Source organism: Corythoichthys intestinalis, chromosome 3 (assembly GCF_030265065.1).
Source record: "Corythoichthys intestinalis isolate RoL2023-P3 chromosome 3, ASM3026506v1, whole genome shotgun sequence".
NCBI classification, from domain to species: Eukaryota; Metazoa; Chordata; class Actinopteri; order Syngnathiformes; family Syngnathidae; genus Corythoichthys; species Corythoichthys intestinalis.
This window is the reverse complement of record NC_080397.1, coordinates 12,746,976-12,768,195: the sequence shown is the minus strand read 5'-3', so window position 1 is coordinate 12,768,195 and position 21,220 is coordinate 12,746,976. Positions and strand designations below refer to the sequence as shown.

General features: G+C 38.9%; 1 protein-coding gene across 4 annotated transcripts in view; it reads right to left on the bottom strand.

Moving 5' to 3' along the window:
* lzts1 (leucine zipper, putative tumor suppressor 1) overlaps positions 1-21,220 on the bottom strand; it is a 62,434-nt gene that overhangs the window by 38,315 nt on the left and 2,899 nt on the right. Inside the window, exon 1 of one of the 4 annotated variants that reach the window (XM_057831971.1) lies at positions 9,701-10,544. The exons of 2 other annotated variants lie outside the window; for them this stretch is intronic. In XM_057831971.1, the coding sequence (XP_057687954.1) occupies positions 9,701-9,732 (32 nt within the window). In that variant the 5' untranslated portion in view covers positions 9,733-10,544. Of the gene's footprint in view, positions 1-9,700; positions 10,545-21,220 lie in introns of those variants that run through there. One more of the 4 variants, XM_057831970.1, reaches the window with a different exon arrangement.

Sequence of the window (21,220 nt, the reverse complement as noted above, 5' to 3'; positions counted from 1 at the left end):
TTTTAGCAAGTTAAGCATTAACTTGATAAATTGAGCTAGTGAAGAAAACTTATAAATTTGAGTTGTCTTGTTAAAAATCTGAATTTTGCTGAGTTTTTAACCGAGCAAATCTTTGAGATTGAAGGAAAAAGCTTACTTTGCAATGTGAAACAACATCAAAGTGAATGTCCCAATGAAAGAGGCTGAATTTTAAAACGGTACTTCCTTTCTGATCAATGTTAGCAAAAGCTAATTTGAGTATGTTTATTTAAATACATAATTTGGACTTTTCCCCAAAATAAGCGCTACAACCCAATGACACCCCCCAAAATCCTTACATTTGCCGTGTAAAATTAGAACACAAGTGTGAATTAAAATGTGTCAAATACTTGGACTGGAGTTCATGAAATTGTGCAGTATTAACTAATTGCTTACCATTGACGGCGATAGCCGTCCAATACCTTTGGACTGTCCGAATGGATTGGACATCTATCACCGTCAATGACATTGAACAATTAACACTCACTGCCGACTTTCCCAGTTCAAATGAATTTGACGTCTTTAGTTATCTGTGACCAATCAGCCAACGAAGAATGATAGAAACATGTGTTCCTCCATTATCTGCTCAAAGTATTTGCGCTTCTTTTTCACATTTGTGGGGGGCATCTTAGCTTTTGAGCCCCCGCTGACCCGCCTGACACAAAGAAAGTCTCGGTCACAATGCACCCCCTCTCAACACCCTCCCGATCTCACAGCATAACCAATCGTTTTTAGCACAGCCAGTGGAAGGCAGCATTGTGCTACCATGTTGTGAGATTTATACCTGCTTCTCTTCCACAATAAGCATGAAACTTTGCACTGTACCTCAAAAATGCCAGATGGCACCGCTTTAATTCTCAATGTCTTTATGTTAATTTTGAACAGATGCATGTATAATCTATCTGGTTCACGCTGTCTGTTTTTTTAGGTCACTCTCGGCCGCCATATTGTTCTGAGGGTCGTCAGGGGTTTAGCAACTTACCATTGTGGCTGCTGCACTTTTACTGAATTATGATTTTATCAATGCTAGAAAAGGTATGGGTGTCTGTTTCTTATTTATTTGCGGTAATTCCATGGAGACTTATAGGAATTGAACGACTTCAGTTTTTTACTAGGAGCACTGTAGAATCTAACCTGAAATTTTAATCAAGTTTAAAATGTATTAAATGTAAATCATTTTTGCTACATTCATGATAAATACAGTAATTTAGCAGCTATTTTTTGCATTATTGCCATCAACAGGACTATTTTATGAAGCAGGTGTTTATCAGACAACAACAACAACAAATCAATAACAATAATAATGAACTCAAAAAAATGTAAAACAAATAAATCTGTTGAGTTTATAACTAGCAGATCCAATTCATTTGAACATCCCTCCCACTTCAAACGGATTGGATGTCTACGGCAGTCAATGGCAGCCAATGAGTTAGTTTTGGGGCATTTCAGGTCAATTGCTGTTGATTTTTTGTCACTTCCTGGGGTTTTTGTGGCATTTCTGGATCCCTTCATGTTTATTTGGGGCATTTATGGGTCCCTTTCTGTTGGTTTTGAGTGACAGTATAGAGAGTGACCCGGGAATCTCCCAAAATGCATAGGCAGTGACTCAAACTCAACAGAAAGTGTAAATATAATGTTGTAAATGCCCTAAAATGAACAAAAAGTGACCTGGTTTTTGTTGATCCAGAGCACTTCGGATGAATATTCATTCGCCCATCCTTGCCTAAATTGATTGGGCGTCTAGAGCCATCAATGGCAGCCATTGAGTTAGCAAAGACGCTATTTTAGTGGAAAATGTTTGTAGTAACTTGTTGGATCTTTTTGTCTTTTTCTAAAACAGTGACACCTTTTTAAAATGATATATCGATTCTTGGCAGGAGAATATCAATTACCTTTTGGGATACAAAGTAACACGATATATCAGCATTTCGATATTTTGTCAGACCTGTACTTTCGTGCATTTGCTAGCTTGTTCGTCTGCCACCCTTGTTTTGAAGTCCCCTACGTTGTGCTGGTATTTGAATGTATTTGTTTTGTTGTCTTATAGGCTCTCTGCCTACCGCTTAGGTTAGTACTATTGACCTCTGTCGACCTACTGTCATGGACCCATTGTGTTATTCCCCCTTTTCCGCAATCGTGTGTATTTTTGTTTGTATTTAATTCATTTGCTCCCACAAATGTATAAATACGTTTTATTTTTAAATGTTTCAGTGTCCCAAAGACGTATTTATGTCTTTTACGTTTAAAAATTTTTTTTTTTTTTTTACAAGCGACATCTCTGGGTTCTGATTCAATTTAGTGCCAATGCACAAAGCTGAAAATCCATTTTAAAGCAATAAAACTGGCCACTGGAGGGCAGTAGCTCATTTGATAAGACCCGCAACCCGAGTCAACGGCAACGAACGGCCGGGCTGCATGGCTGGGGCGCCGGCGGAAGACGACAGAATGGAGAACAACCTAGAGGACGCCCGGGATGCCAGGTGTTGGACAACCGGGCAGAACGACCAGGACCACCAGCGCAGTGGACGATGCCGTTGAGTCCGTGCTGTTCCCCCCGCAGAGACTCAAAAAATTCCATCTTTATGAGACAGGCGGCGATAAGGTAAATGTTTACACTGCTGTCGCGGCCACAACAGCGTCATCTCTCAGTTAGTTATGTGTAAATAAATTGTTACTTTGCTCTCAAAAGCTCTATTTGTCTTGTTGTTTATGTTATTTTGTAAAAGGAAATACATTATTCAGATGTTTGGGATATAACTAAAGCAAAAAATAGCTGTGTTAAAGTCAAAGTTATGTTTAAAACGTAAGCTTCCACAAAAAGCTCAATTTCTCTGTTTTTTCATCAGAAAATCTTCGCGTAATCTTCGTGTCAGTCGACCTGGGAAATTGCTTTCACACACAACGGCTACCCGTTTAAATCCCGGGATTTTGACGGTGTTCAGGTATATGTGAAAGGGGCTTCAGAGTGCTCCTCCAGTTCGGTTAGTTCAAGGTTTCTCTTTATCAGACATTATGATTCCATTTCTGAACAGCAGAACTACAGTATTTCAACTTTCCCTACATGCATATGAATGTATTCGGTGCATTCGATATGATGCAAAATGTGAACATACTGCTGCTAGTAATTTATGTAACATATTAGATAACCGGAATCAATCTGTGTTTCACGCAAAGTAACTGATGATGACTCCCGTGTAATGAAGCGGCCACTTCCCCTTATCACAGCCATGACACGGGGGAAATTAAACTCACAAATTAAAGCAGGAGCAAGAGGAAGACGAAGAGGAGGAGGACGGGGGAAACTCCCAATGATAGGTTGAATTATTGAGAAGTAATACTCCATCACTTTCTCTGTCATCCACTGTAGCCTGTCAGACACAGCCGGTGTGCGGATGACTAATGTGACCTCCGGCGGAAAATCAAACGGGAATGAAGCGTGCGGGACAGACAGCCATCAATCTTTCAGTCTCACCGCTAACACTGACCACGCACGCTCGTGCACTCACAATGACACCAAATAGCGTCTAATTGGCTAATCCTTTTAGCGCATTGTAAAAGGAGATTGAGCATGAATGGGCGCTTCAGCGCTGGAGAGCAGAATGGCAGAGAGTCATTACGGGCCCCACAGCTCGGACTGAAAGAGAAAGACGTGCGCCGGGTGCCTATGAGGCAGCTTTATGGCGCAAGAGTCTAACACTGCATAATCAGCTGATGACTGCTACATTGTCCCGCACGCAGTTCTTGTCTGTGGAAGGATTTTCGAAGCATAGGATGGGTGTTCTATTTTAATCAAATGCTTATCACATCATCTGCGCTCATTGTTGGCCTCCTCTTTGATAGTGGCCCAGCTTTTCATGACGTACCCCCTCTGGTGAAATGAGATTGCCTTCAGATGACGCATCCAAATGAGACTGCGGGTCAACCAAACAATCAAGCGCTTCACATATTAACAGATAAGGAAGTCGACTGGGTTTGTGTGGCTGGTTAAATACTAATAAGGCGCAATGCACATTTGCATATGATGAACAGCTGGGGATATAGAGAGGTAAATGTGTCTTTAATAGTTTCTAAACGGGAGCGTTTAGCACTAAATTGATGCTCAGTGTGACAATGAAATCATTGAAATTTCCTTTTGCTGCATCAACTCATGCCAATTACCATGAATTATGTCATTAAACTTTTTGCTGTGCTTTTTCAAATATTGTCACTGTCGAGATGCTGTAAAGACTAACAGTACACCTAAATACAACCAAACTTTAACCTTTAAAATAAGGATGATTAAAATGTTTGTAGTAGTAACTCAGATTGGCGGGTAGTGAATGAACATGTTTAGGGTGCCATTGACGGCGATAGACGTCCGATCCATTTCAACTGGGAGGGAGCAGGTTTAAATGGATCAGATGTCTATTACCGTGAATGGCAGTCATCGGTTTAAAGACAAGCTTTTTTCAAGAAACCAGGTTGGCTAAAAATACACCTGTTGAACTGAAATTCACAAGCAGTGTCTGATTATTCATTCATTCATTTTCCATGCCGCTTTTCCCCACGATTTTTACTTATTATTTTTTATTTAGAAAACACTTCAGAGAATGTTTTCGTCAAATAATTTCTTAACATTTAAATTGTTCAACTGCCATTGAAAGTGATAGACATCTAATCAAGGACGTAGGTTTGGTCTCAACATTGGTAGGGATGCTCTAACAGCAAAACCTGCATAACACTTTCTGCTGGGGACAGGACATTAATAAGAACAAATGGATTAGGTGAACAGAGGTCAGGGCTACATTTCCCACGAATATGCTGATGTGTTTCCTATGTAAAAATGAAAAAAGTTTAAATTAAATATTTTTCATATAAAGGAAATTTACAGTGTTTTTAGGGGGGGGCGGGGGGGGGGGGGGTTACTACTTAACCTGTACATGGAACTACATGATATCCTACATTGTCCTTTACCACAAGAGTAATACGTTGCTTCAATTGGTAGTCTCTTTCATCTTCTTTTCCCTTATTTTCATCTCTTTCATCTCATCAGTGGTTTCAGCAATTACGGTAAAAAAAAATTCTCAATCGGGATTATTCTATTGTATTCTAATTTATGATTACCTGTAAATAATGTCTGTATAAGCTGCAAATAAAAATATTTTAAAATAAATAATAGAAAATAAATGAATACATTTTAATTCATTAATGAATGCATTAATAGGTATTTGGTTTCAAAACTGTGAAGTCACAACATGCTCGAGCCTTCTTTCCTTCTAAACCAGGCCGTTTACAAGAAGAAGAGAAGCAGCATATGTTTTTTTTTTTGACTGTCAACAATTTCCTGTGAAACACAGACTGGATCCTGGGACCCCTCTCACTAAGTAGCTTCTTCCTTACGTTTTGCTGGTTCTATAGTTTCCAGCAGAGTTCACTACATTTCTTACAGAACAATTAAAGATAACAGTAGAAAACACACTGCAAATTTTTAATTAGCTTTCAAAAAAAAAATAGCTAGCTGAAAGCTAGCTATTTTTCTCATTTCAAGAAATCAGAGTAAAATTTACTTGAAGCACTGGCAGATAATTTCAATTATTTCTAATAGATTTACACTGAAAACAAGGGAATTTAACTAGTTTTAAGAAGATGTATTTTTGCAGTGTACTCGAGTTTTGCAGGTTAACAAGTTCATACAGTTTAATGCTATGCTAACTGTGAGGCAGGTCAGACTGTCAGTAGCAAAAATTAGTGGCGTGGTCACCACCGTCCACAACATTGACGTCATTTTACATTACTTACAGTGGCTGCTGCTGCTAGTGGGGGCCGAAAATAACTTCTAAAATAAGGAGGCGGCATGTATTTCTGTCGAGGTTGTGTGAGTGCGTTTGTGCTGGGAGGAGGAGTGTGGGGGGGGGGGTCTAGTCATCAGCCAATCAAACGTATGTTTGACGGGGAAAAATGGACCGGCACATTCAGCAAGAAAAAGGGGTAAATGTAAGTCTGGACGTAATGAGAATAATTCACTTAATAATGGTAGGGTCAGTTCTATCCATACAAAATATGGAAAGACAATCTAAATGACCTATATTGCTGAAGCCATTATATAATGCAAATAAGGTTGCGTAAAAGTTGGTGGGTACAATTTGAGAATCCTGAAAAGTTTGTAGTATTTTGTCCCTTCTACCGTCCCCATGCAAACCCACGCCCTTGCATCAAATCCAATTAAACGGGGATGGCTGGCATTGAGATATCATGTTTCACTGCCATTGACGGAGAGAGCCGTCCATTTATATTTGACTCCTTGAAAGGTGGAAAAGCGCTGTATAACACCATTTACCATTCCTAGCCATAAGCGGATTTTAAGGGGGGGGCGGGCCGCCCTGTTGGCCGAAAAGTGTCATTGCATGTAATTGACTTTCGCATGCATAAAAGTTGTAGAGCAATAAAGCTGCAACAAAAATGAATGAAATGAACAAAAAAATATATTTTTATAATGGGTCAAAATTATTTTTTGAACAGATCAGGTGACTAGCAACTTAGACGATCATTTGCTCTGCATATAATTTTCAAAAAAAAATAAAATTTTTTTTAATTAGGGGAGGGTCACTTTATTTTTCAAAAGATTTTTTTCTTTGAGAATTTTTTTTTTCGATTGAAGCAACTTTTTTGTGGATTAAATGATTTAGACACAAATGTCCTACCCATAATATGCCCCAAACACAAAAAGGATTGCTTCAAATTTAGAAAACTTTTTCAATGAAAAATTAACTGTTCAAATGCTAATTTTTCAATCTCAAATATTTTTTCGCATTCAAAAACTTTTTCCATGATTGAAATTTTTCTTTTTTTGATTGAATTGATTTTTCTTTTTGAAAATATATATTTTTAAGCTACTTATTTTTTGATTGAATAATAAAGACACAAATTTCCTAGCCAAAATGTGGCCCGAACACAAATCAACATTACTTCAATCAAAAAAACTGAAAGAACTTGACTTCAATCATAAAAAAAAAAAAAGGAAAAGAAAATCAAAGAAAAATAGCTTTCACATGCATTTTTTTGCGTTTCAAATTTATTTTTGCATTTAAACACATTTTTTTTGATTGAAGCGATCTTTTTTTGGTTGAAAATATATATTTTGATTGAAGCAACTTTTTTTTATTTTTATTGAAGCACCTTTTTTTGATTAAATAATAAAGAAACAAATCTATCTCCATCTGGCTCCGCCCAGCGGATACAATTTTTGACTGCGGTAACTACATTGGTGCGACACCGTTGGGCGTGCCATATTCAATGGATGACGATCTTGGCGAAAAGTATTGCCTAAGTAGCTTGATTTAGAATTCCCCTCAAGAATGATGGGAAATAAAAAAACGCTCATTGTTAACTTATTATTACAAATATTCTTGTAAGTTATTTTTATTGCTGACGCTGCGTTTCGGGGTCGTCAACATGTTGTGCCCCCCACTGCCCCAAAAGTCAAACTCCGCCTATGCTACCAGCCCTCCCAATCAAAATGGATTAGACATTTAGGGTCGTCAATGGCAGCCAACGAGTTAAATTACATTGTTCAACTTAAATCAATAGTTGTAATCCATTTCCTAAAACCATTTTAGTCAATCCTCATTTGGGTATACTGTACAGCAGGGGTCCCCAACGACTGGGCCGCGGACTGTCTGTCTGTGGGGCATTTTGAACCGGGCCGCGCAAAAATAATAAATAATTTATTAACCACTGCATTCTGCCAGATTGACTTTGGTCTGTGCCGCTTAACACACCAATATCCCTGTCTACTCTAGATATACAACTACAGAATGGGAGGTCGTCATAGAAATGCATTGATTGGACTGTTAGCAGTACATCTTGTTTTGTATATCTATGTGCGCTTGGCCTCAATAATAACGTATGACCTTGGTCATTTGTTCCCGGAAATAATTAGCCCCCACACGAGAATGACTGAAAAACATGTCTTTGGACAGATTTTTTACGGGGAAAAGGGAACCTCACGAGCCAGAAGATGAGCCTACAACCTCGACGAAAACAAAATATATGCTACTTCCCAGTCACTAAAGACACACGAACAGCGAAGGAGTGGATTCGTGACCCGTATGTGATTAAAACGAGTGATTCGAGCATGTCTGTACAACAGGAATATCAGCTTGTAGAGATCGCAAATCACGGCGACCTTAAACGTACATTTGAGACAACAACTCTACCGAGGTTCTGGATTAAAGTCATTTAGGAATATCCTGACATCGCTAGGAGAGCACTGAAACAAACGAAAGAAGCTCAGGCCTCCCACTGATTCAGCGGGTGAGTTGTATTTAACAAGCTTTTAACACAACAGGGCTAAAAAAAAATGTTATTTTTTTCTGCCGCACATTGCTGGTGTTCTGACAAATTTGGCATGCGTGTAACGTCAAAAATGACCGCGAATGCAGCTATTCCAAAGTGCACACTACAAACTTTCTTTAAAGAAAGAAATATTAACTTACGTTTGCCATGTTAGTTGCACACAACAACTGCACGGAGCTCTCTCACTTAAAAACTTCGCCGTGTCGTTAAGCAATCATTTACACCATTTTCGTGTTAAACATGTATATTTGTGATGTAAATAGTTTTTTAGCACACCAATGGATAACATTGAGGGTCCAACTGAATATAAAAGAGGGCTTTTTTCACCGCCACAAAAGCTTTGGGAGCAAAATTTATAAGGGTGCAAAATTTGACAGAACGCCGGTCCGTGAAAAAAAGACCCAAATCACATCAGTCCGTGGTGCAAAAAACGGTTGGGGACCTCTGCTGTACAGTATATCTTAATTATGGTTGTTATTTTGACATATTGTACTGTAGACCAAAACCTTAAAAGCCCCCCCACACACTTTCAGTGATAGTTCACCAGACATGATTGGGTACATCTGCACATTAAAATCACATCCATTACAAATGTTTTATCATAAAAACTGGCTCTGCAGTGATGGTCACTTTTTTTTTTTTTTAACATAACGACCCTCGTGAGGAAAAGCGGCATGGAAAATGAATGAATGAATATTCCGTTTTCAGGATAAGCGGTTCAGAAGATGAATGAAAGAATATTGTTTCATGTGCTAAGAAGAAAATTCAAATCCAACTCCTATGATAAAAGACATGAAACACTTTTTCTTTGCGTTTTGCTGCTTCAGTGAATCGAAGGCTGATTGGTCGCGACGAATTTCCAAGCATCCCGTCTTGTGGAATGCAACTAGCGTACGCACGTACGTACATAAGTCTCTGTTGTTGTTGTTATTCATTATTATTAATTTACCGTGCTATACAACGTCCTCGTTCAAAATCGTCCGCTGAACCAATTAGGAAGCAGAAGGTGATGACAATGGAAGAGAAAGCGAAATTTTTAGACATGTCTACCGTCCTCGCTAAGACGTTGGTGTTTGGTCTTAACAAGACAGCGAACTCAACTCCGAAAAGGATGATGGCAGCCAGCCGTCCGTGTTTTTCGAAATGAATCAGTCCCGTCTTCAATAACACAAACAAATACACGGCAACGAGATTTAAATTAGCTGTTATTAAAGCAGTAGCACCTACAAACGGTCCTAACCCTATGTAGCTATAAATCGGCGCTCACACATCGTAAAAAATAAGTCCAAAAAGTGTCTGATTACGAGTGCAAACATACAAGCAATATTAAAAAAAACAATGTACGTACCGGCGTTGCCTCTGTAGAAATTCCTCAAGCATCAAAAGGGTACTGGGTACTAATCAGCAAACAAAACTGAAGCTTCGAAGTTTGTCACTCTATTGAACCTGCGAGCTTGCTTCAAACGACAGCTATCACCTGACTGATGACATCCGAAGCTTCTTTCGTCCCGAAAATGCTTCGGACGTCATCAATCACGTAACAGTTTTTCCTCCTTGATGATGAAAGTTATAGACCCTACTCACGTGACGTCACAGCCACGCCCCCGCGCCATGTTGTCCGGATACTCGTCATGTTAATGCATTAGCGCTTCGTAAATTCCTCCTATTATGGCGTGTTTTTCTGCTCGTTAACATTAATAATCAAAATGGTGAAGTCGTGTGTGGCGGTCGGTTGCAAAAACAGAGAAGATAGACGGAGAGACTTGAATTTTTACCGTATTCCGAGAGACCCGAAGAGGAGACCGAGATTGACTGCTGCAATGCGACGAGAAAACTGGGCTCCAAACGACTACCACAGATTATGTAGTAGTCATTTTATATCTGGTAAGATGCATTTAATATATATTTAGAGGGTTTTGGGCTGACAACCACAATTAAGATCATTGCTAGGCTAATCGCCGACAACATACACTCAGACGTTGTGAATGAACTACTTGAAAATATATAATTATAAGGGGATAATCAGACAGTTGTCATACAATTAATTTACAATTTCACTATTGAGGTCAAAAGCCAAAAAATAAATTCAACTAGGGACAATGTGGAGTAGTGCTATCGCACTTCATATTTATTACATATTATATATGTATATAGTGAGAGTGCTATCGCTAAACCATATAAACATTAAAAGCCCTAGCTCCATTGACAAATGATATGAAATACATTAGACTTGACAGTGGATGTTAGCAAGGACAAAAGATTTTGAATTAAAAATTTCGTAACTCACCTTCCGAGCACAAGATTCCTGCCGAATTTTCGTGTACGAGGACCTGTTTCACCCAACCAGCAACGTAGCATTTATAAGCCTCCAAGCTCTTAAAGTTTTTCAAACTTTCTTGAGAATAGGCTGATTTTGTGTGGACAAGATAGTTGTAAATATCAGGATATCAGATGTCAGGCGAAGCCAGCGGGTCGAAAAACATCGATTTAGGCATCAAATACGGATCTGGCGAATGGATAAACGGAAGCTTTTCCACGTAACGCCTTTTATGCAACGCATCCAATGAGTTTACAGCGTCAGATAACACCGGGGCTTCCATGAATTGCTCTATAACTTGCTCGACTAATTGAAAACAATGAGAATAGGTCTAAAAAAAAAGGTACAATATGGCGGCCGGAAACAGCGACACGCCCATTTTGTGACGTAGGTGAGTAGGGTCTATAGCAGGGGTGTCCAAACTTTTTGCAAAGGGGGCCAGATTTGGTGTCGTAAAAATTTGGGGGGCCGACCTTGGCTGACGTTTTTTACGTAGAACAATTAGGGCTGTCAAAATCATTGCGTTAACGGGCGTTAATTAATTTCTTTAAATTAATCAAGTTAAAATATTTGACGCATTTAACGCACATGCCCCGCTCAATCAGATTAAAATGACAGCAAAGTGTCATTTTCACTTGTTACTTGTGTTTTTTGGTGTTTTTCCGCCCTCTGCTGGCGCTTGGGTGCGACTGATTTTATGGGTTTCAGCACTTTTAGGCTTCAGCACCATAATTATTATTGACATCAACAACTGCGAGCTACTAGTTTATTTTTTGATTGAAAATTTTACAAACTTTATTAAAACGAAAACATTAAGAGGGGTTTTAATATAAAATTTCTATGACTTGTACTAACATTTATATTTTAAGAACTACAAGTCTTTCTATCCCTGGATCGCTTTAACAGAATGTTAATAATGTTAATGCCATCTTGTTGATTTATTGTTATAATAAACAAATACAGTACTTATGTACAATATGTTGAATGTACTGTATGTGTCCGTCTTGTGTCTTAACTTTCCATTCCAACAATAATTTACATAAAAATATGGCATATTTTATAGATGGTTTGAATTGCGATTAATTACGATTAATTAATTTTTAAGCTGTGATTAACTCGATTAAAAATTTTAATCATTTGACAGCCCTAAGAACAATATATTTAAGCAAATTTTAGCAAGCCATTCCGTGCGTCACATTTGCTTCATTATTTTTTTTAATTATTTAATGAATAATTTCAACAATCTCACAACTAGCCTTTGTGGCGTTCTCTTTCGACTCTCAGACTCTTGCGAAATACTACAGTGAAATAAACTAGCTTCAAGTTGCTTCAATTTCTCACAACGTATCTTCCCTGTAATCTTGTCGTACATTTCAGCGTGTCTTGTTTGGTAATATCGCCTCACATTGAACTCTTTAAAAACAGTGACTGTCTCTTTGCAAATGAGGCGGACACAGTTGTTGCGTATTTTAGTGTAGAAATAGTCCAATTTCCACCTATCCTTGAAGCGTCGGCCGTCACAGTCAACTTTCTTTTTTTTTTTTTGTTGATTGTCGTCATTTTAGAAAATTGGGAGTAAAGGGACACATGGGGTAATGTTGCTTAGAGTGCTGCTGCCTTTTAGTGGGTAAATGATGACTAGCATTTAGTGTGTAAGCTACTTCATATGCTGGTAGCAGTACTGCTGACCAACTTATTAAGTCTGTGTGCGGGCCAGACGTTATTGATTTTAGGACAGAGGCTGGGGGCCGGATGAAATTTGACCACGGGCCGCATTTGGCCCCCGGGCCGGACTTTGGACATGTCTGGTCTATAGTATAGTAAAGTATAGCAGAATTCGAATTTGGTCAGAGGTGGGTAGAGAAGCCAAACATTTTACTCAAGTAAGATTAGCGTTACTTCAAAATAATATTACTCAAGTAAAAATTAAAGTAGTCATCCAAAAAATGTATTCAAGTGCAAGTAAAAAAGTATTTGGTGAAAATAATGCTCAGGTAATAAGCCAGATAGCAGACCGACATTGAATAAACGTTGATTTTCCATCAAAATCATCAGTATAGTTGACATCGAAATTTTCGATGTCAAGTGTCGTTGAAGCAACGTTGTTCGATGGTATGTCAGGCGATGTTTGGGTTAACATTGTTTTATAGTTGATGAATTAATGTTGACAATTAGTTGATTTACGATTGACCGGGAAACATGATTGAAAAGTCAGTGAATTATGGATGAGCGGGCATTTTGGTCGAAAACATAACATTGATTCAGCGTTGTTCCAATATTATTAATAATCAAAATGACGGTTAGGTTTTGTAAGGATTTCAACTTTGAAACAACAATAACTGAGGGTGCAAAAGTGACGTTTATTCAACGAAATAGCAGAATGCTGATCCAACATCTTTTCAATGTCGGTCTGCTATCTGGGAAGTAACATTGTGAGTAACAGCTTAAGACGTTAATGGTAGTTTTTTTTCAGCACAAAATTATCTATATGAACTGTTATTAGTATGCTGTGCTATATTACATAACCACATTAATTCAAAGAAATAAAAAACAAAAACAAAAAAGCATTGCTTTCCGGCGAGAGAAAACAAAAATCTATCGAAATTAAGCATTACTTGTCCAAAGAGCATGAAAGCCCTCTACTGGAGAAAACATTTCCTATTATGAAACTGAAGGGGCTTTGACATTAGCACCGTTTGGTCTGTTTTAAACGGACCAGATTTTTTTTTCTCAGATAGTGCGCTTTGTTCTGTTAATGTGAATGTGCATCTGAACTCTAGTTCGGACAAACAAACGCACGCTGGTCCGCTCCAAAATCGTGGGTTTCGGGCTGCACCCTGCTTCGCTTGTGAATGGAAGCGGACCAGGGTGCACTTACGTGGAGTGTTATGCTCCCTCCCCTCCGCTCCGCTCCAAGGGAGGTATTTCCCCTTCTATATTTGTCCAATCCATTCCTTTCGTCCACATGATGCTACTTTGAATGTTCAGTGCAGTGTGAATACTGAACCTTTTCAACAAGTCATTTGCAAGTGTTGTTGCGAGGAAGCTCTCCAATTGGACCCTGGTCCTCTTCGGCTAATGTGAAAGTAGTCCTAAAAGGATCATATCTCTGGTTTTCCGTGGTCAATTGGTGCAAATAAAAACTGAGACCTCGCTTTCAAGTCATGTTGACGGCTATGTCGAATACTTAATTTTTTTACGGTGCTTTAAAGACGCCATATGATTGAACAGGCTGGTGTGATCATATAACTGTAAGCTTGATTGTAAGCAAGATTGGTATATGGAGTCATGTGATTATTGTTGCGACATCTCATTGGTGAAACTCGTAGAGCCACTGTTGATGTCTCTGGCAAAAAAAAAAAAAGGAAAATCTAATATGTAGAATAAAGGCTGAGTTATGCTTCTGCGACAGACCTACGCCGTCAAGGCAGACCCGATTTACGACCCTTTGCCGTAGCCTGACATGCACCTTCACAGAATCCTGACTGGGCGTCACGTCAACACTTGGTGACGTGATGCAAATGGACTGTGACTGGTCAGCTCAGACTGTTGTTTTCGGTTCAGCAGGAAATCACCGCCCTTTTCACACATTGTTGTGTTACACGCAAAAATGGACCAAGCCGATGAGAGTGTCATCGAAGAGGTCCGCAAGTACGACAACCTCTACAATGTCTCGTGAAGACATTATAAAGATTGCCAAATGGCAAGCAATTCGTGGAAGGAGATTGCTGAAAATACGGGGGTTGAGGTCAGCGATTGCATAAAAGGCTTGGCTTTCACCCGATGCTAGAATTCGTAATGTGACTGCCTGTCTCTGTGCGACATTAACAGTCGGACAGACCACCTCTGCAACCGTCTTCTGCGTCGCCTGCGCCTTTGTATGATAACCATTTGTTGTTCAATATTGATGAGCTGAAGATCCACACTCAAGCGTTCCATCTCCGTTGGCATTGTTGTGTAACCAGAAGAAAACTAGAGAAAGTCGACAAGAGTCCTCCAAAACCGTACAAACACAACGCCACACCCCTCTAGAGGCTTGGCGGTGAATTACAGAGCAACGCGTTCCCTTGCGGCAGAACTATCGAATGCTCATTGACGCCGTAGGGTCGTCACTACGCCGTCACCGAAATAATGAAGCATAATTTATTTCTACCATAAGATGTCGCTGTTACTTTCCGCAGTGAAGTAAATAATTTTTGATACAAAAAGAAAGCCACAGTGTTTCAAAAGGCTTCATTCGCCCATCACTAATGTTGGGCTAAATGACACAGGGCTTGAAAGCTCAAATGTCCAGCAAAAGTGGGAATGTACAAGTGTTGTGTCATGGTTTGTGATGACAAATGAAGGCAGGGCGTGTCAACGCAGGAAAGGTCACGTGACCAGTGACCATGAAGCTTCGGTTTCAAACAATGTGTCCATGACGTACAAAAGGATGTCAATCTATCTGGCGCCCAAATTGTTGGGAGTCACAGTGTTTTCGTGGAGGCAGTTGACTGTTCGACAGTTAATTATCTAATATCTATTCAGTTTGGCAGACAGAGCAGTCAGTTTGCTCAACATAATAGTGTCTCACACGGTCAACATCGCACTCACAGGAAAACGAGTGAGAGAAAGCCAGCCGTGAAATAAAATTGGTCAATAATTAGCAACAAATCACAAGAGAACGTAAAACATGACGCACTATGTGGCACAACAACAAGAAGTTCTGACACGCCAAATGTTAACATGCAGCGAATCAGGATTTACTTCAGGCCTGTTTACTTTTTCAGATTACCCTGAAGAAGTATTTATTTACTATACCAATCGGGCCCATTTATCTGGAAGAGACCAGACTGAACAACAACACGTCCTCAATCATTTTTTTTTTTTTAATAATAATAATTTGCAGAAAATACATTACAGCCTTTGCTCAGCAACAGATGATGTTGGACCAACAGTGGTATGAAAATTTATCTGAACCTTTTGAAATTTCTCACATTTCCCGCATTAAATTGATCTGATCTTTGTCAAAATCACACAGATGTAAAAACAGTGTCTGCTTTAACTAAAACCACCCAAACATTTATAGGTTTTACTATTTTAATGAGGATATCATGGAAACAATGACAGAAGGGGGAAAAATGAGTAAGAGAACCCTCTGCCTAAGGAGAGTTAAAGAGCAATTGAAACCAATTTTTAGCCAACAAATAAGGTTAGGTGGGTGCCCAACCACTGATGAGTGGTTTAAAGTTTTCCTTCCCACTATAAAACACATACCTGGTAAGAATTGTCATGATGAGAAGCATTGTCTGATGTGCATCATGGCTCGGTCAAAAGAGCTGTCTGAAGACCTGCGATCAAGGATTGTTGATTTGGACAAAGCTGGGAAAGGATACAAAACCATCTCTAAACGTCTGGATCTGTCATCAATCGACAGTCAGAGAAGTTGTCTACAAATGGAGAGAGTCATTAAACCTTTGCTTCTCTCCCAAGGAGTGGCCGTCCACCAAAGATGACACCAAGAGTTCAGTGCAGAATACTCAGAGAGGTGAAAAAGAACCTTAGAGTGTCTGCTAAAGACTTACAGAAATCACTGGCACATTCCAGTGTCTCTGAACACGCATCATCTATACTGTATGTAAAATAATGGCCAAGAATGGTGTTCATGGGAGGACTCCAGGGAGGAAGCCACTACTGTCTAAAAAAACATTGTTGCTCGTTTAATGATTGCAAACAGGCACTTGGACATTCCACAGACGTTTTGGCTAAATATTTTGTGGACTGATGAAACCAAAGTTGAATTGTTTGGGAGTAACACACAACGTCTTGTGTGGAGGAAAAATGGAACAGCTCACCAACATCAACACCTCATTCCCACCGTGAAGCATGGTGGAGGGAGCATTATGATTTGGGGCGCTTTTGCTGCTTCAGGGCCTGGACAACTTGCAATCATTAATGGAAGAATGAATTCGAAAACCTGTCAGACAGTTGAAGCTAAAAACAGGATGGATGCTGCAACAAGACAATGATCCAAAACACAGAAGTAAAACAGGATGGATGCTGCAACAAGACAAAGATCCAAAACACAGAAGTAAATCAACTTCAGAATGGTTTCAGAAGAACAAAATGCACGTTCTGGAGTGGCAAAGTCAAAGTCCAGACTTGAACCCCATTGAGATGCTATGGCATGACCTAATGACAGCGATTCATGCCAGATATCCCAGGAATATGACTGAACTACAGCAGCTTTGTAGAGAAGAATGGACCAGGATTAGTCCTGATGGATGTGTCAGACTGATCTGCAGCTACAGGAAGCGTCTGATTGAAGTTGTTGCTGCCAAAGAGTAGGGGCACAAAATATTAAATGTGAATGTTCACTTACTTATTTTTCCCCTTTTTGTCATTGTTTGCATACTATCCTCATTAAAATATAATATAATATACTTAGTTAAAGCAGACAGTTTTTTCATTTGTGTGATTTTGACAAAGATCAGATAACATTTGATGGTGATTTTATGCAGAAATGTGAGAAATTCCAAAAGGTTCAGATACTTTTTCATACCACTGTAGGTTTGTTGTTTGTCAAATATTATTTCGTTTCAGGGTAAAGAAAATGAGGATTGTAGTGCAGCGGGCTGGCATTACATGATACCTACGTCATTAACCTCTGTTCCCTGAAGTGGAACATTGCCTGCTGCATTCAGACATAGCTCGAGCAGGTAATGTTCCGGACTTGTGACTACTGCAAGGCGACAATGTTCTAGCAAGTGTCCGTGTCAGCTGAGCTTTTACACTTTTAGCAGGGTAAATACCAGTACATTACCAGACTTCTTCATATGTCTATAAGTTTCTTGTTACATTATTCAAGGCGATCGGCTCGTCTGACCTCGAGGCATCAGCTATGGCAGTCAACATATCTCTACAATGCGTTTATCGGGCCAAAAATGGATTGCAAAAGTGTGGTCTGAAAAAATTGTACATCCAAATAAAAATCCATAACATGACACAACCATCTTTAATTTCACATGATGTGCCAACATGTATCTATTGAAGGTATGTACAGTATGTACGTATGTATTTACAGGTTGTGGAAGTAAATACAGTGGTACCTCTACATACGAATTTAATTCTGGTTTGTAAGTCAAAATGGTTCAATAGCGAGCAGGAGTTTCCCATAAGTATACATTCTAATTCGATAAATTTCTTCCACAGCCAAAAAAACCTAAGCTAAATCCTTCATAAATACTGCAGGTAAAATTACAAATACCTATTATACATAACAAAACAAATAATTATAAATACAAATCATGATATAATAATAATGTAACGAATCAGGTTTTAATGTTTTAATGTAATGTGTGGTTGTGTTTTGCATGCTGTTTCTGAACGCACTGTGTGTCTTGACGACAGAGTGAAAGAGGTGTGTTAGAGTGGGAAGCTTTTCCTCTCTCTTTTCATGTTCTGTTGTTATTGGCGTCAGATATGGCAGACAGTGTTGTGTTGCACAAGTTCTGAAAGGAATGATTAAAAACATGATGAATCTGACGACTTTCTTGCCGACGTTACAATAATAGTAATATTAATGAGAGTTGTCCTCGATATCGTAGTAGACATATTCAGCCGTATTTTTGAGCCAGTTCTCTGACGCGCACGCCACGCTCATATTTTTCTATCATTTCATTCTTAATTTCAATGGTAAGCATCACCGTTTTCCTTTTTTGCACTGCACTAAACTTCTTGGGAGCCATGCTGATTTCTCTCACAAGAAAATCAGCCGTGTGTCAGTCTTGCGGGAAAATGACGAAACTGCGACGCTGTCATAAACCGTTGTATTTCGTGCATGTCGTCATGCGTATGTCGAGACAAATGACGCATTGAATAATGAACATTAAACTAAAGCAAAATCCTAGGAGTTCAGGAGGTTTCATTTTGCCCATCACGAATGAAAAGGGACATGTACTGTAGATTTTGAAACAGTTTCTTTCTTTTTAGCGTTCTTGGTGTGTAAATTTGTTCTTCGCGTGTAAACACCTAAAGCACGTCGTGTTGTACACTGCTGTGTCATAATAAAAGCTTACATCGTAATAGACAACTTTATTAACAAATGCATATCGCGGCCAAAAGATAGAACAATATGATTACGGAAGGCTGCAGCTATGAGGGAATAGATAGTTTGCTACGTACATTTTTTATAGATATATTTTACTAGAGATACTAAGCGTCTTTACCGTAATGGATCATGGATCCCAGCTGAGGAAGACGATGAAGAAATCGAAACGCATAGCATTGAATATATAATTATTGATGTTATATACATATATGTACGTATAGTCAATGGCACTTGCAGAAATATTTCAGAGGGGTAGCCAGATGGGGCCGCTTAAAATCTTGGCGTGGCACACTACAACTAAAAGCTATAATTTCAGGTTTTTATGATGTTTTGGTAGTAAACAGGCCAGTAGGAAACAAATCAAAACACGCCTACAAATATACTTTGATCTGTTGTGTTATATTTCATGTCACTAATGATTTAATGTGCATAGAAATGCATAACACTATACATACACAACAAACACATACACAACACAATACAAGCTAACGTTTCACTGGTGTATATATTGCATCAGTCAGGCAGGGGTCATTCGTTTTTTTTTTTTTTTTGGTGGTGGTGGAGGGGTTTCACTTTTTTCCCACCTTTTGCTATCTTTTGCTTCCCATTAACTAGGATAAAAAAGGGGTTACTTTAGTTAATGGCTATAGTACAGTGATATGAAAAAGTATCTGAACCTTTTGGAATTTTTCACATTTCTGCATAAAATCACAATCAAATGTGATCTGAGCTTTGTCAAAATCACACAGATGAAAAGACTGTCTGCTTTAACTAAAACCATCTAAATATTTATAGAGCTTCATATTTTAATGAGGATAATATGCAAACAATGACAGAAAAGGGAAAAATAACTAGGTGAACCATCACATTTAATATTTTGTGCCCCCCATTTGCAGCAGTTACTTCAAGCAGACACTTCCTGTAGCTGCAGATCAGTCTGGCACATCAATCAGGACTAGTCTTCGCCCATTCTTCTCTACAAAACTACTGTAGTTCAGTCAGATTCCTGGGATGTCTGGCATGAATCGTTGTCTTTAGGTCATGCCACAGCATCTCAAGGGGGATCATGTCCGGACTTTGACTTGGCCACTCCAGATCGTGTATTTTGTTCTTCTGAAATTATTCTGAAGTTGATTTACTTCTGTGTTTTGGATCATTGTCTTGTTGCAGCATCCATCCTCTTTTTAGTTCCAAATGTCTGACAGACGGCCTCAGGTTTTCCTGCAAAACATCCTGATAAACGTCTGAATTAATTCTTCCATTAATGATTGCAAGTTGTCCAGGTCCTGAGGCAGCAAAACAGCCCCAAATCATGATGTTCCCTCCACCATGCTTCACGGTGGGGATGAGGTATTGATGTTGGTGAGCTGTTCCATTTTTCCTCCACACATGACGTTGTGTGTTACTCCCAAACAATTCAACTTTGGTTTCATCAGTCCACAAAATATTTTGCCAAAACTTCTTTGGAGTGCCCAAGTGCCTGTTTGCGAATATTAAACAATCAACAATGTTTTTTTTGGACAGCAGTGGCTTCCTCCGTGGAGTCCTCCCATAAACACCATTTTTGGCCATAGTTTTAGATATAGTTGATATATTGGGATATTGGACTGTGCCAGTGATTTCTTTAGCAGACACTCTATGGTTCTTTTTTTTTTTTTTTTTTTTACCTCTCTGAGTATTCTGCGCTAGACTCTTGACGTCATCTTTGGTGGACGGCCACTCCTTGGGAGAGAAGCCACAGTGCCAAACTCTCTCCATTTGTAGACAACTTTTCTGACTGTTGATTGATGAACATCCAGACTTTTACAGATGGTTTTGTATCCTTTCCCAGCCTTATACAAATTAACAATCCTTGATTGCAGGTCTTCAGACAGTTGTTTGAACGAGCCATGATACACATCAAACAATGCTTCTCATCAAGACAATTCTTACCACAGGTGTGTGTTTTATTGTGGGTAGGGCAGCTTTAAACTACTCATCAGTGATTGGGCACACACCCAACTTAAATTGTTTAGTAAAAATTGGTTTCAATTGCTCTTTATGTCTCCTTAGGCAGAGGGTTCACTTACTTATTTTTCCCTTTTCTGTCATTGTTTACATGCTATCCTCATTAAAATATGAAAATCTATAAATATTTGGGTGGTTTTAGTTAAAGCAGACACTGTTTTCACATCTGTGTGATTTTGACAGATGAGATCACATTTGATGGTGATTATATGCAAAAATGTAAGAAATTCCAAAAGGTTCAGATACTTTTTCATACCATTGTATATTGTCTTTAGTTACTATGATAACAAATGGAAGTAACCAATTACATCACATCACATCACATCACTACACATTACATGTAGGCCAGAACAATAACATTTTTAAGCCCTACATGGCCCCAAAATGTGATGTCCACGTTACTGTATGTGAATGACGAGTCTAAATTATCATTATATTATTTTTTTCATTCTTAA